Below are 14,872 nucleotides of genomic sequence, written 5' to 3'. Positions count from 1 at the left end.
TGCAGATGCGCAGCATGTGGGACGCACAACGCATCGAGTGATTATGAGTACATTGACTGCATAGCGTGAACGCCACGTTAGATGTTTTTTTTCTCTGGTTTTTTCTTTTTGGTTCTCGTTTTTGCAGCCAATAGACGAACAGTTTTAATAAGGTTTTTATTATCGTTTCGACGTTGCCTTTTCAGCGTGCAGGCGGATCTGGTAACAGTTCGATGGATTTTGTGGCGGGGTAGCGGGAAGCTGCGAGGAGGGCAGTCATGTATGACAGGGGGAGTGCGACGGGGAGTGCGACGGGGATGGCGATGTCGGCGTGGAGCTGCGCCAGCTGGTTCGGTATAGCTGTGGACTGGGCGTTCGGTAGGTGCAGCTCTTTTTTTTCAACCTGGTCGAGCAGCAGCGGGCCGTGAAAAGTGACGCGCTCTGTGTCGATTGGCCTGTACAGAACAGAATGGATGGGATTACTTGGGAAGCATTGATACCCGCAACAGGAGGCCCGTTAGGTGGGAAAGACCTGGAGAAGTGGGTTCAGTAGTGTGTCAGTCGGCTGTAGGCAGGTTGTGTTTTCTCTCGGCGGAGTTCTGTGATGAATAGCAACGGCAGATTGCGTGTAAGGAAGGCGTGCATTATTTGCAAGAGGAGAAAAGTGAAATGCGACGGCCAATTTCCGTGTTCCAATTGTGTCAAGCACATGCAAGAGTGCCACTATGACTACAACGGCTTCAACAAGAGGTCTAAGTACAAGAAGAGTCGGTCGGGCAGCGTGCCCGAGGCGAGGGAATCGGCATCCTCGCAAACACGATCTTCGAGCGGTGGTAACGACATCGAGGGCCACATGGCAAGCCTGTTGCTGCAACTGGGCTCGCAACTCGAGAGACCGGGCAGCACTGGGCTGAAGGCACAGGCGCAGGCCAAGATGGGCGAGTCAAGAAGGGGAGCGCAACGCAGCGCGCAGCATACACAACCTCCAGCGCTTAATCAGTCCCCTTGGCAAAGTTTCTCGTCCGACAAGTACAGGTTCCACAGGAGATACCAGAATGTACTGCCGTATTACCTGGGGGGCTCTTTGCTCTCCGAATTGCCGCAGCAAACGATACTGAAATATAATCTAAAGCAACCAAGGATTCAGAATTATGGCTGGAACTTATCCGGCGGACACTACCTGAGACACGATGAAGTGAATAGCAGATCGCGGGTTTTTTCTCCGACAGTTCCAACCTTGCTGTTCGATTTTGATAATCCGACACACCTATCAATTGTCGATAAACTCCTGAATTACTTCTTCAGCGAGATAAATCCAACCCTAAGTATAATACACGAGCCAATGTTTTGGCAACAGTTTAGGAACGGATTTCTTAATCAAAACAGACAACAACATTCAACAGCGAAGTTGTTTTTGTCGATGCTTTATCTTATCCTTGCTATAAGTTTAAGATTCCATGAAGGACACATCAAGGGCACTCAAATGGGAAAGAATTACGCATTCAAGATGGAAGAGATTCATGTCTTGAACGAATACTCAAGGGAAGAATTACTATTTGAGTATGCCTACTCGATTATAACTAAACTAACCTTCGAATGGGAGTCGTTTGAGCTCATTCAATCCTGGCTTTTGATCTGTTTTTATTTTCGTACTTGCTATAGGCAAACATCCTGTTGGAATGCGTTGAATCAAGCAACCAGTATGTGCAATGGTATGTCATTGTATTTGAATAGATTTCCGGAGAAGCATGCAAAATATGATGAAAATCGTGCCTGGCATTGTTTCTGGGCTTGCTTTATTATGGATAAGCTGATCACTTTCCAAATGGGTAGATTTTATAGTTTGGATTTACCAGTCACAAGCATGGCAAGACCAGGGTTTTGGCAAGGGAAACCAACTAAATCGGATGATATAAATACAGAGGATAATACAAATGATGATCGTGATCCTGATAATCATAGTGATGAACCTTTGGATAATAAAGAGGATGAATTTGAAGATGATTGGTTTCATTCAGAAACCGTACAGTTATTTCATTTATCTTTAATTATGATGGATTGCCAAAAGCGGAATGGTGAAGAGTTGACTTTGGATGAGTCACTGGATATAAGAGATAGATTAAATGATTGGTATGAACGCTTTTTCGTGAAAACGAAGATAAGTCAGAATTGGGAGAAACTATGTCAAATTCAGCCTTTCATTTCATATCTTGATGTAAGACTTACATTTGAAACTAGAAGATTGTTCCTCCTTATCAATCAACCATCTACATCTTCGGAAATTTTTTTTCCTATGGATTCTACTGCGTTAATAAATCACTGTGAATTATCGATAGATATTATGAGTCAAATCTCCAAGAAGAAATTGATTCTTATTCCTTGGTGGCTAAATCTATCTCAATTATTTACTGTAAGTGTAATTTGCATCACGTTAATTCATTCAGGTATACAGACAGATTTATCAAGAAACTTTCTATTTAAATGTATGCATATTTTGAATGAATTGACTACATTAAAACCTAAAAATCCTCCTCAAATGTTACCTGAATGTTTATGGTGTTTAAGAATGTTAAATCATATGTGTTGTATGAGGTTAATAAGTTCAGCAGCACAACTAGAGATGCTTGTGGGAACAGATCCTGGTGATAGCAGCCCTAATGATAACAGATTCTCTCAATTCGGAAAAGTAGGTGAAAAAGAAGTTGATGACGATGATGATGGCGTCGATGATGATGATGGTGTTGGTGACGATAGTGTCGATGGTGTCGATGGTGTCGATGATGAAGATAATGATGCTAATGACACCTTAGAAAAATCAGAAAATGTTGAAAATAACTTAGATATACAGCCATTAGTTACAGGACAAAATGTCCGACTACCATTTGATCTGCCAGCTACCGATGATGTTGTGCCTGTGCAGGCGCATCAGCGGCAGGTTCAGCAACCGCAGATAAATAATCAAGTCTCGCCCACTCATCCAAAAATTTCGAATTTGATTAATCCAGGATTTTCACAGGGGAAAACAACTACAGAGGCTTCCGATGATGGCTCAAATATGGTGATTGACGAAAGTTTATTTTCCTACTTACAATGGTTCGATCAGAGTTTTATTTAAGCAGTCGCTGACAAGAAAGTGAGAAAACTCGAGGCGTCAACTAATTTCAACATTGCATGTATAAAAAATGGAACTTATTCATTTTATAGCTATCTGTTGATTCTGTTGTGCAGCGTTTTCTTTTTTTTTCTGTAATTGTCTAGATTTTTCAAAGTACAAATTGGGGTGGGCAATATGGCTCTGGTCAGTAACTTCACCATTGAATGTATCCTGATCCTTGTGTGTGAACTCAAAAGTTTTTGTACACGCAACCGTAAATTCACTCTTTTCACAAGAATCCAGTACGCTAGTAATTTGACCGGATGACAAATTCATTGATTGAAGCTCAGAAGCCAATTTATCAGCATTCCAATCTCTATAAGGACAACCGTGGTATTCGCCTCGGGCGGGTCTTGGTTTAGACAAAATTGTTCGACAGTCCCAAGGCTTATAATTAATTCTACTACCTTGTAGCCCATAATTATGCCTAAAATTGTATTTGTATTCTTTGTCATACTTTTCAACAGAAATATGACCATCTCTTGTAAAAGCGTCTTGCCAAAACTGTAAAGCTTCATCAGCGCTTAAACCAATACCCTTAAGAAATAAACTCAGTTGTTGACGACCTGTATACCTCAAATGATGATTTTCTTTCAGAGCATTGAAGAGATTTTTAGTGCACAAGGGGAAATTGGAAAGAATTTCCTCAGTGTATACAGAATTTGCATTAATTTCTCCATTTCCATTTGCATTCGCATCTGGTTGCTGTTGAAAATCTGAAATTGTGTAACCAGAAGACAAATGATGCAGTATTGGCAATAATCTGTCATCCTCATTCAAATGAGGCAGATATTTGTATGTCCTTAATAATTCATCTGATAATTTATTTGAAAATTGATTTGCAATCAAGTTCAATTGTTGAAACTGTGGCAGATAGGCAAGACCATTTTTTAAGAAAACCTGCCTATTACCAACTAATTCTATAACGTTTTCGAAAGGAAGCTTGATAAATCTTTCTTGCTTGAAAAATTGCATCCTCGTGTTTTCGTCTGTCAAATTTAGCTGGAACTGTAACTGTGACGACACTGTTTGGTATAATTGTTTTGAGATTTCATTCTTCTCTTCTTCAGTAATAAATTGTAGCATGGGCAGGTTTAAAGATTGAACAAATTTTATTTGGTCGTATGAGGTCAGTATACCGAATCGTATCTTAAATAACAAAGTTTCAGCTCTAACAAACTTTTCCCTCAGTTCTTTTGACCTACAGAAACATAATCTTAGAATGAAATGCGAGTAGTAGTCTTTTTTTTTGTCTTCAAAATTATCATTATTGAACGGCAGTAGTTTATCAAATTGCGGTTTGATAATCTTCTCGATCTCTTTCACGTTCTTGTTTCTTGATATGCCGGACTCTATCTCTAGCAGTATCTTTAGTCGATCAATTGCCCATGTTTCGAACTGATCTAAAGTTATTTCTCCACTTGGAGGCAAATCGTAGAATGAAAGTTTTGATGCGTATAGGCTCTCATATAGTTTTCTCTCCTGCTCAGTTGTCGAAGACCCCAGAATAAACTGACTGGTGCCATCAACACTATCATTATTAAGGGAGCCGAAGTTCTTCCGAGCTGCCACTCTCTTTTTACTCTGTCTAAACATTGTGTACTACTCTGTGACCTTATTCCCAATGATTGTAATTGTTCTGGTATGACTCTTTCTGTATTATCTGAGTCTTAAACTATCCTTCTCGTGCTTACGCCGAATTGAAAAGTTTTGGCGTCTTTTTCTTTATTGACGCGTCAGGTCTTCTTTTCACCTTTCAGTAGCTGGATTAAATAAAAATACAAACAAGAGACAATAAAAGAAAAAAGGTAAGCACAATGAATCTTTATCGTTTCCGAATCGTACAAGGACTACTTGAGTTGATACTTTATCTGGCACTTAAAAGAAGCGTTATATGACAAAATGACTCACCAAATAATGGTGTTCCACAGTTCTCTCAAAAATGCGAAAACAAAAAGATGAGTGCATAAAGGTAAGACTATGTCACTATAGAGGAAACACTATGTTGCTACAGAGGTTCCATGAATATTGGAGAGCTCCACCAAGTTTGTCGATACTCACGATGCTTATCTTTTATAATGTTTCAGCAATATTGCCACGTGATAGTTTTGTTGATCTAGAGGCTTGAAAGTCCAACATTTCAAGATCTTCAACACACACATGAACAAAGAAAAAATATCTGAGGGAGACCCTTAAGGCACGCTTGATCGAATCTTGTAGAGTATGGGAGTGCAGGAAAAAAGCGTTGTAATAATTGGTGCTGGTATATCAGGACTGAAGGCAGCAGCACAGCTTTATGGAGGCGGCGTAAAAGAGTGTGTTCTGTTAGAGGCCAGAAATAGGATTGGTGGTAGGCTTAATACAGTTTCGGGGTATAAAGGTCGCAAGTATGATATGGGAGCTAGCTGGCACCATGATACGATAGTCAATAAACTGTTTTTGGAGGAAGCTGAGTTGGCAAAGACCAGTGGGCAAAAGCGATTTGTGTTTGACGACGATTATCCAATATTAATTGACGACTTCAGGGGCCGGATTGACTATAATGAAGACTTGTACTTGGAAATTTTGGATAATGAACTGGCGACATTTGTCGATTTTGAATATAGACAAAAATTAGGTACTCCTGATTGTTCATTTCGTGACATCATTTTGAAATATCTTTTTGAGAAGCGTGAGTTCTTAACAGATGATCAGATAAAGTATTTACCAGAAGTTTCAAGGTATTTGGAACTTTGGCATGGCATAAGCTGGGACAAAATTAGTGCAAAGGATTCATTTTTTGGTCATCAAGGTCGAAATGCTTTGGTATTGCATTACGACAAAATAGTGGAGCGAATCGGCCGTTCGTTCCCTCAGGATTGGATCAAGCTCGATACTGAAGTGAAAGCTATCAGGCGCGAAGGAAACTCAGTTGTAGTCTCCACCAAAGGCGGGGGACAATACAAAGCTGATTACGTTATAGTGACCGTTCCTCAAAGCATCTTAAAGTTATCTTTGGACAATGACGTGGATGTTGAAGGAAAAATTGAATTTGACCCTCCATTGAATTCAAGAATCAAAACTGCTTTTAACACAATCAGCTATGGATCTTTGGGGAAAGTGGTTTTCGAATTTGAGAAATGTCTTTGGTCTACCAAAAGTACAAAAATTGTCACTTTGGCACATGCTAAAGATGAGATTGTTTCTCAAGTGCGGAATGCTGCTAACTGGCAACAGTTGGTAGGTTCTTCTTTTGCACAAAGATCAGTAAGTCCAGATTCAGTATGGAATTTCCCCTTACTTTTCGTTAATCTTGCAAAGTCAACAGGTGTGCCAAGTTTTGTTATGTTAATGCAAGAACCCTTAACACAGTTTGTCGAATCACTAAAAGGTGATAAGAATCGTATTTTCAAGTTTTTCAACCCAGTTCTTGATAGACTCATGGATGTTTTAGGAGCTGGACAAGTCGTCAATGAGATGCATAGTGATAGAGTTGATTCTACGAATCCAGTATTGAAAAATATCATTGTAACTAACTGGAGTAATGATCCGTTTTCATTGGGCGCTTACTCTGCATGCCATCCGGGAGATGAACCTTTGGATATGGTCACAGCTCTGACAGCTGGACAAGATTCTCGAATCAGATTCGCCGGTGAACATACAATCATGGATGGTGCAGGTTGCGCGTATGGGGCATATGAGGCAGGAATTCGTGAAGCAAATTACGTGCTTGAAAATACTAATCCTTAAAAAGTTTTGTTGTTTTTATGTATCTCTCTATACACATTTCCCTATAATGTATTTACATCATATAAGCCACTCAAAAGTGGCAAACGCTCCATCTGCCTCACTCCATCTCTCCTATAATCCAAATATAGATGTGTCTGCATGAACGTTAAAAGCATTCGCATCCATCAGTTGCAAGGGGTATGTGGAAATAATGCTATCAAACCAAGCAATCATATCCAGTGTGTCCAACTGGCTGGCTGTCATCAAAGGAACCTGAAACTTCAAAAAATCCCACCAATAATGAGACGGGATCAATCGCCCTTTATAGTTTATTACAGTTTTTCTCTTCAATGGAACATTTAAGATTCCGTTAAATAAAAGTCTGTTGAATGATAAAATATCCGTCGGATGATCCAGACAGTCATGACATGCGCACTCGATATCCGAACATCTGCAGTTCTCTGCACATTCGGGTTCTTTAACAGAATTTGCTAACTGAGCCTCACCTAAGTTTGTCAGAGGCACCCCACTTTGCTGTATATACGAGCTTAATTCTTGTTCATTTCTATGAAGCAAACAATTGGCACATAAACAACTGTCATCCGCGCAAGAGCATTGTGTACTCAAATATAGCCCTTTATGTGTCAACAATTCTACCATTGGTTTTTGATTCAAAATGGCGTGTATCGAAGCGTTATCAATATGGTAATTGTCGTTGTCATTTCTGACTATCCCGTTAGCCAACAAATTTGCAGATGCTTCGGCGTCCACCCCTATGTTGTTACTGGTATTACAAATAACGCTCTGCTCACTAATCGGCGTCTGGTTATGATCTGAACTTACTCGGAAATCGTTCCCTAGTTTCGACTCAGAAATGGACGCCGACAGTTCGCTGGAGCCCAGTTTCGGTATTGCTAGCTCGTCATATTCCAGTTTCATCGCTGGGTCTGGCGTTGAAGTCTGCTGATTCATGACGGACAACGGCAGTCCTTTTGACTTGCATCCGCAGGAATCACCAACTTCCGAATTCGCTAAATCGATGCAATGCTGTCGCAGAAACTCCTTCTCTGTCACATATTTGAAGCCCGGCCTCACGTCCTTCAGCCCATTGCCGTTGCCGCAACAGCTGTCGCCATTGTCCTCGACAATGATTTTCAGCTTGCCTTCAGATAAAACGGCATTCTGCGTTCGCACCGTTTTCAGAAACAGTATTGGTTGTTTATTCATCTTTTCACATTCCTTACCATCGCCAGTCGCGCCACTATCTATACAGTTGTCGCACGAAGGAGACTTCTCCTCCGATTGCACCTGGGAATCTGCGTCCACTATGATCACTTTCCTGATGTCTAATGACCCGTGACGACCTCTGTTACGCACCTTGACTAACATTCGATTTGTATGTCGGCAAGTCGAAGAGCGATGCCCGCGTATGCAGGAAACACACGCATACTTCTCCCCGTCGTATATTATCATTACCACGTAGCCCCCGAGCACCACTAATGCACACAGCCTGGATGGTCTCAGATCCACTCCGCTGCCAGATCTAGCACTTACCTCTTGTTGTCATATCTTGTTCTCATCATCAATACTGCAGGTATCAGAAATTAACAGTGCGGGTAACTATTTGTCACGTGAGGTACCGCCGTTTATCATCTATACCCCCTAACATCAGACTAACTACTTGTTCAGCAGTTCGTATCGTCATTCCTAGTAGCTGAAGGGGCCTTGTTTGTATCGGTAGGTCAAAAAAGCTCATATTGCGTCACTGAAACGCATTTGTGATCTTTCTTCTGCTACAAGCGGCTTTCTTGTCTTAGCCAACAGGAGATCATCTGTCGATACCGAGACGTCAAAAGGAAACGAAAAGAAGGAAGTAAGAGCACAGACCAATCAACGGGACCTGTGTACTTCGGGAGGCTTGCATCAGAGCAAACAGTTTTTTACCTGAGTTATGACGAAGACCGCGCAGAAACGGTTGTTGAAGGAGCTACAACAGCTTAACAAGGACTCGCCGCCAGGAATAGTGGCGGCACCAAAGAACGAAAATGACCTGTTCGTGTGGGATTGTTTGATCCAAGGACCTCCTGACACTCCGTATGAGGGAGGAGTGTTCAATGCCAAATTAGAGTTCCCCAAGGACTACCCTTTGTCGCCACCCAAGTTGACGTTCACGCCCAGCATCCTGCATCCCAACATTTACAACAACGGTGAAGTCTGCATTTCGATTCTGCACTCGCCTGGTGATGATCCCAACATGTACGAACTGGCGGAAGAGAGATGGTCGCCGGTGCAGAGTGTGGAGAAGATTTTGCTGAGCGTCATGAGTATGTTGAGCGAGCCCAACATTGAGAGCGGTGCTAATGTGGACGCTTGCATTCTATGGAGGGACAATCGGCCGGAGTTTGAAAGACAAGTCAAGACGTCGATCTTGAGGTCGTTGGGATTCTGATGTACCCCCTTTAACATATAGATATCTTTTAAATAGCTGTACCGGGCGTCTTGGTGCCTGAGCCTAGACTTATTCCGCGCGCTGTGGGAGCCAAGTCCTGGACGTAACGAAATGGAATATATTTGGAAATGCTTTTGAAAATAACTAGAAGGATGCTGACTTCAAGAACTACCGATAACAAGTGATTCTGTTCTCGTGGATCTGGTGGTCTTTTTGGAAGTATCAGGAGTCAGGGAGAATGGTTTGTTATAAGAAGGGCTTGGCGTTGCTCTGCACGGGGATATTGTCAAGTGTACAGGCCGTGTACTTGAATTTAAATGACTCGCAATCTTTGAATAATGCCAGTGCGCTTGTCGCTGTCGGTTTGATGGACTACTACACGGGTACTCAGTATGGTCAGACGATTGGTATGTTTTCAAATCCGTATTATTGGTGGGAAGCCGGTGGTGCATGGGGGTGCATGTTGGACTACTGGTACTTCTTGAATAATGATACCTACAACGACCTTATATTGCAGGCATTAGTGTATCAGTCGGGTGAGAGAAACGATTACGTGCCGTTAAATCAGTCCACCACAGAAGGAAATGATGACCAAGCTTTTTGGGGGATCGCTGCAATCACGGCAGCTGAAAGAAACTTCACAAATCCGCCTCCCGACGAGCCCCAGTGGTTGTATTTGGCACAAGCTACCTTTAATACTATGGCACTACGTTGGGATACAGGTACATGTAACGGTGGGCTTCGTTGGCAGATTTTTGTTTGGAACTCGGGTTACGACTATAAGAACTCTGTTTCCAACGGAGCTTTGTTCCATCTTGCTGCCAGATTGGCACGTTACACAGGTAACCACACTTATGTTGAGTGGGCAGAGAGGGTGTATGATTGGATGTTGGGAATCAAGTTGATAAGCCCTGGTGAAACGAAATATGTTTATGATGGTGTAATGGTGACAGATAACTGTTCGGGGACACCTGTCAGCTATCAATGGACCTATAATCAAGGTCTGCTTCTTTCGGGGTGCGCTTATCTGTATAATTATACAAAGGACGAAACTTGGGGGACAAGAACCTGGCAGTTTTTAAACTCATCCAACGTTTTTTTCAATAACAGTGTCCTATACGAAGCTACATGTCAAAATTATGGCACTTGTAACAATGATCAACGTTCCTTTAAGGCATATTTCATAAGATTTTTGGGCGCTACTGCACAATTGATTCCTGAGACGAGAGATAAAATCATGAACTGGATCAATACTTCGGCATTGGCATCAGCACAGTCATGTAACGGAGGGTTAGATGGACACACATGTGGTTTGGATTGGTCCCATGATGGATGGGATGGCTATTATGGTCTAGGTGAACAAATGGCTGCTTTGGAAGCAATGGTCAACACAAAATGTCTTGACAAGCCTCCTCCGTATAACAGTACCAATGGTGGTACATCAAACGGTAGTGGTGCTGCTGGTACGGAACAAGGAGCAACAAACTTATCTCCCCTAAATATTACAGCAGGTTCGAAAGCTGGTGCTGCTATTATCACATGCGTGATAGGTATCTCCATTATCACAGCTGGGGTTTGGTTAATAATATGAAGAAATTATAGAACTATATATAAAACATTTGGTTATAGGTACACATATAATTATATTATTCTAAATTGATTAAATTTCTATCTATACACTACTCGTCCTATAAAGCTTCATTAACAGAAGGCTTTCAAATAATCATTACTTATACAGATAGTCTTTTGAAACCATTTTTGGGCAAGCGCTATAACAAAATCATGATCTTGCAAACTAAAGCAATCAAGATCCATTTCAAGTAATGACGTAAAGGGAATGCATATTACTTCTTCGCATTCGTCATCTTCAGCAACAGTTACTATTGCTTTCAGTTTATTGAAAATATTTGCTGTTTTGTCATGGAAATAACCAACTACATTTAATATCGTCTCGAGCTCATTATCGATATCGCCTGTTGTGACTTCTGACTGATTGATTTCTTCGTGGAATGATCCTTTAACTGAACTAGCAGTCGATAACCAATGAACCCCATTCAGTATAAATTGCGTCCACGACATAGGCTCAATTTCGCTCGAGTATACATTCTCCCATAGAGAGATACTTTCATGAAGATACTTTTTGAAAACATCCCCAATTAACTCATACTCCAAATGAGTTGCTTTTATTGGCTTATCATCATTGGATGTGATAGTTGGAGATTGTGTATTGAATTGATCAGCAAACTCTGATGGAAGTCTGAGGACTTTATCGTATAATTCAGTCCTATATGCTAATATTTCATCACTTGTAGAAGCGATAAAACCTTGTTTATTCTTTCGATCATCGAAGTCCCCAGAGAATTCAGACATCATACCCTCGATGTCAGAAATTCCAATGGTATATAATGGTCGCACATAATAATCATCCTGTCTACTCGCTCGTACTGCTTTAGGAATAAGTGATATAATCGATAAACAATAATTCAATGCATTGCAACTTTCAAAGGATCCACCGGGAGGATTCATAATTAAAATTCTTTCACCTAACAAACACGATTTATATAATGTGAAGACGAGAGGTCCCAAAATTTTTATCCAGTATGGCAAATACTCTAGCATTTGGCGCCTGCCGGGATTCTCGAGAACTGGATCAAGCGTTAGTTTGCCTGGAGTGATAAACTCACGGGCAACTTTGCCAGATCTTTGTAAAACTGGTGATGCCAATTCCGTTATATTATTGGTTAAGCTGTTGGCCTCAAAATATTTCTCAAACACCTCAAAATTTTCAAATTCTCCTTTCGTAAACCAGTGCGCCAGCAAATCTTCTAAATCACTTACATAAGTATTAGCGCTTGTGAATTGATTAGGTTTCCACTCATAAAATCCACTATTTGATGTGTCGTTCCTTTTATAGTTGGGATTAACAACCACGCCGAGTGAATACATTTTTACTTTACTTCTATCTAGATTCTTGGAATTTTCGGCCATTGTATGGCCATTTTGCTGAAAATAGGCTACCCCATAGTAGTAATCTTCCCCTCCGCCCTTATACTTCGATACAACAAAATTGATAACATCATCCGCAACCTCATGTATACCGGATGGTAGCGACTTCAGCTCAATATCTTGAAGGTTGACATCGCAATTCGTATCTGACCATTTCTTGGACCACACGACAATATTACCCCTTTTCATTTCAAAATGGCTGAGAAACATACAACTTATCGGCACTTTCTGACTTGCCTTGCAAAGGTGAGACCCGATACTGGAACGACGGGCATTGACGATACCCTGATTGAGATGGGCTCTCATCATATTTGTAACACTATTCTTTGAAACACTCTTCCGTGTATCGTTCGTTGACTGTGAACTTCTGAACTTTTCAAAAAGAGCAAGGTATTTTCTACATTTCGAATTATGAAAACACACAAGATAGATATTCTAAGTGTAAAAGTAACTAGGAAAGTGGTGGAGGCAGCTTTCGGCATGAAAGAACCTGAGCGATCGCTGCGCCAAGATATCGAGCACTGTGTAGATATATTGCAAGATGTCATTGATACAGAATCAACAAAATCCATATCCATTTTTAGTAAAAAGACAAATGAGAATGAACGATGGCTAGAACAGTTGAAACCAAGTTTTCAACTGAAAAATGACCAGGACTTGCAAAAGTTCCAAGAATTGAAAAACGCTCAAACGAAGAAATTAAATGACATCGAGCAAAAAATTGACTATTATGAAAGGTTATTTGCTGAGTTAGAAGAAATTCAAAATGAGCTAGAAGTTAAAGCAAAGCTTGAAAAAAAAAGAAGATCAAGGGCTAATCCCAGTTGATTCGCAATATCTATTTCCCGACACAAAAACTACTAAATACTACGCCCAAAATTTCCTCTATGCCAACTGTCTCTCCAGTGATCTTTCCGATGCCGTCTGCGACATGAGATAGGCTTTCGGAGGCCATAACAACGTCATTGTCAAGCTGCTTGTTAATGAGAAATTGCTCGATTCCAAAAAGAATATCATTCCTAAGAATTTCTCTAACTCTTTGAGATACCGCTATCGGGTCGAACTCGACACCACTATCGGACATATGTTGAAACATTTCAGTTAATTTATTTACCAGATTTGTTATTCCATCAAAATTCAGACATGAGATGGCGATAATCGGATGTTTTTTATCAAATTGTGACCGTAGCTCTGACTCGATGGAGTTCTTTTCCCCCAATCCCGATATCAGATCTTTCTTATTTATTACAATAACAATTTCCTTGCCAACAAATTGTGAGGATTTGAGTATTTTCTTCATTTCATTACTCAGAAGCGGCTTTTGGGTCGGATCGATTAATATAAGACAGATGTCGCAGTAGTGACTCTTTTTAATCGCTTTCTCAATTCCAAGAAGCTCAATTTGATCCGAAATATTATCCCTAATCCCCGCAGTGTCGCAGATCTTCACTTTGAAGCCGTTTACCTCTATCAAATTTTCTAATGCATCTCTGGTTGTTCCGGGTATTTGGCTCACAATTGATATGTCTTCGTTGCTGATTGCGTTTATCAACGATGATTTCCCAGCATTTGGTTGCCCTAGTAACACAAGTTTTATTCCACTTTGTAGAATGCTTGATTTTTCGATTTTAATAATGAAGTCTTTGATTTCCCTTTTGAGTCGCAGCATATTAGTCTCCACCGTATCAAATATGTCATTTATATCATTCATCTCGGTATCTTCTCCAAAGTCTATTATCGCAGTCAACTGGGCGATGTTCGCTATGATTTGAGATCTCCACATATCAAATTTATTCCTATTCTCTCCATTGAGGCTTGATAATGCGCTCCGTCGTTGAGATTCTGTCTCTGCATCTATCAGTTCTCTGATACCCTCAATTTCTGTAAGATCGAACTTGCCATTTTGAAAGGCTCTTAATGAAAATTCCCCTGCATTGGCATACCTTATGTGCTTCTCGCTCGTTTCATCGTGCAAAGACTCAATAGCCTTCAGGACACTTCTTGTCACAGCTTTACCACCGTGTATATGCAATTCCAAAACGTCCTCTCCTGTAAAGCTTTTTGGCGTTGGGAAGAATAATGTCAAAGCATGGTCCAGTAGATTAGGTCTTGACACTTGACTTTTGGGGTTGTATAATTTTTTCAGAATAGCTGTTCGAGGTTTGGGATCTTGCAGAGTTTTTGTGAGAGCACGGTAAATATATTTAGCATGGCCACCTGATACCCTTACCACGGCAATCGCTGATCGCTGTCCAGTGGGAGTCGATAATGCATATATCGTTGGAAGATGTCTTGTGCTTATTGTTGACTGGCTGCGTCTATGCAGCAGAAGTGTGAAGTTTCTGAAGCATAAATTCATTACCGATCTTTGTGACAAATATAGGCATCTAACGTAGATATCAACGGTGCGATTAGGTGGACTAATCATCGCTACGATGAATATGACAATACCTGAACAAAAGAGTGAAAAAATGTAAAAAGATGGACAAGTCCGGAGTCGAACCGAAGACCTCTCCCATGCTAAGGGAGCGCGCTACCAACTACGCCACATGCCCATATGTATAATTCATTGGTGC

The 14,872-nt window shown here is 40.8% G+C and overlaps 9 protein-coding genes and 1 non-coding gene across 10 annotated transcripts; 5 read left to right on the top strand and 5 right to left on the bottom strand.

Annotated features, from left to right (window-relative positions):
* Positions 1–583: 583 nt before the first annotated feature.
* STB4 (Stb4p) lies at positions 584–3,094 on the top strand (the record flags this gene model as incomplete). The annotated part of the gene is made up of 1 exon (XM_037290300.1): positions 584–3,094. One exon carries the CDS (start codon positions 584–586, stop codon positions 3,092–3,094), a length of 2,511 nt encoding a protein of 836 aa, XP_037146195.1.
* Positions 3,095–3,172: 78 nt separating this feature from the next.
* On the bottom strand, positions 3,173–4,729 carry PRI2 (DNA primase subunit PRI2; the record flags this gene model as incomplete). The annotated part of the gene is made up of 1 exon (XM_037290299.1): positions 3,173–4,729. One exon carries the CDS (start codon positions 4,727–4,729, stop codon positions 3,173–3,175), a length of 1,557 nt encoding a protein of 518 aa, XP_037146194.1.
* Positions 4,730–5,356: 627 nt separating this feature from the next.
* On the top strand, positions 5,357–6,862 carry FMS1 (polyamine oxidase; the record flags this gene model as incomplete). The annotated part of the gene is made up of 1 exon (XM_037290298.1): positions 5,357–6,862. One exon carries the CDS (start codon positions 5,357–5,359, stop codon positions 6,860–6,862), a length of 1,506 nt encoding a protein of 501 aa, XP_037146193.1.
* Positions 6,863–6,973: 111 nt separating this feature from the next.
* MAC1 (Mac1p) lies at positions 6,974–8,314 on the bottom strand (the record flags this gene model as incomplete). Its single annotated transcript, XM_037290297.1, has 1 exon — positions 6,974–8,314. The coding sequence occupies one exon, from the start codon at positions 8,312–8,314 to the stop codon at positions 6,974–6,976; it is 1,341 nt and encodes a 446-aa protein (XP_037146192.1).
* Positions 8,315–8,792: 478 nt separating this feature from the next.
* UBC7 (E2 ubiquitin-conjugating protein UBC7) lies at positions 8,793–9,290 on the top strand (the record flags this gene model as incomplete). The annotated part of the gene is made up of 1 exon (XM_037290296.1): positions 8,793–9,290. The coding sequence occupies one exon, from the start codon at positions 8,793–8,795 to the stop codon at positions 9,288–9,290; it is 498 nt and encodes a 165-aa protein (XP_037146191.1).
* Positions 9,291–9,528: 238 nt separating this feature from the next.
* DCW1 (putative mannan endo-1,6-alpha-mannosidase) lies at positions 9,529–10,881 on the top strand (the record flags this gene model as incomplete). The annotated part of the gene is made up of 1 exon (XM_037290295.1): positions 9,529–10,881. The coding sequence occupies one exon, from the start codon at positions 9,529–9,531 to the stop codon at positions 10,879–10,881; it is 1,353 nt and encodes a 450-aa protein (XP_037146190.1).
* Positions 10,882–10,991: 110 nt separating this feature from the next.
* On the bottom strand, positions 10,992–12,605 carry ANR2 (Anr2p; the record flags this gene model as incomplete). The annotated part of the gene is made up of 1 exon (XM_037290294.1): positions 10,992–12,605. One exon carries the CDS (start codon positions 12,603–12,605, stop codon positions 10,992–10,994), a length of 1,614 nt encoding a protein of 537 aa, XP_037146189.1.
* Positions 12,606–12,707: 102 nt separating this feature from the next.
* BLI1 (Bli1p) lies at positions 12,708–13,124 on the top strand (the record flags this gene model as incomplete). The annotated part of the gene is made up of 1 exon (XM_037290293.1): positions 12,708–13,124. One exon carries the CDS (start codon positions 12,708–12,710, stop codon positions 13,122–13,124), a length of 417 nt encoding a protein of 138 aa, XP_037146188.1.
* A 10-nt stretch (positions 13,125–13,134) lies between these two features.
* Positions 13,135–14,724, bottom strand: MSS1 (Mss1p; the record flags this gene model as incomplete). Its single annotated transcript, XM_037290292.1, has 1 exon — positions 13,135–14,724. One exon carries the CDS (start codon positions 14,722–14,724, stop codon positions 13,135–13,137), a length of 1,590 nt encoding a protein of 529 aa, XP_037146187.1.
* A 54-nt stretch (positions 14,725–14,778) lies between these two features.
* Positions 14,779–14,851, bottom strand: HG535_0Gtrna9A. The gene has a single exon. It is a non-coding gene; the product is annotated as a tRNA-Ala (tRNA).
* Positions 14,852–14,872: the final 21 nt, after the last annotated feature.

This window comes from Zygotorulaspora mrakii, chromosome 7 (assembly GCF_013402915.1).
Source record: "Zygotorulaspora mrakii chromosome 7, complete sequence".
In the NCBI taxonomy this organism is placed as follows: Eukaryota; Fungi; Ascomycota; class Saccharomycetes; order Saccharomycetales; family Saccharomycetaceae; genus Zygotorulaspora; species Zygotorulaspora mrakii.
Note: the sequence above shows the minus strand (reverse complement) of the source record. Positions and strands in the feature narration are given on the sequence as shown.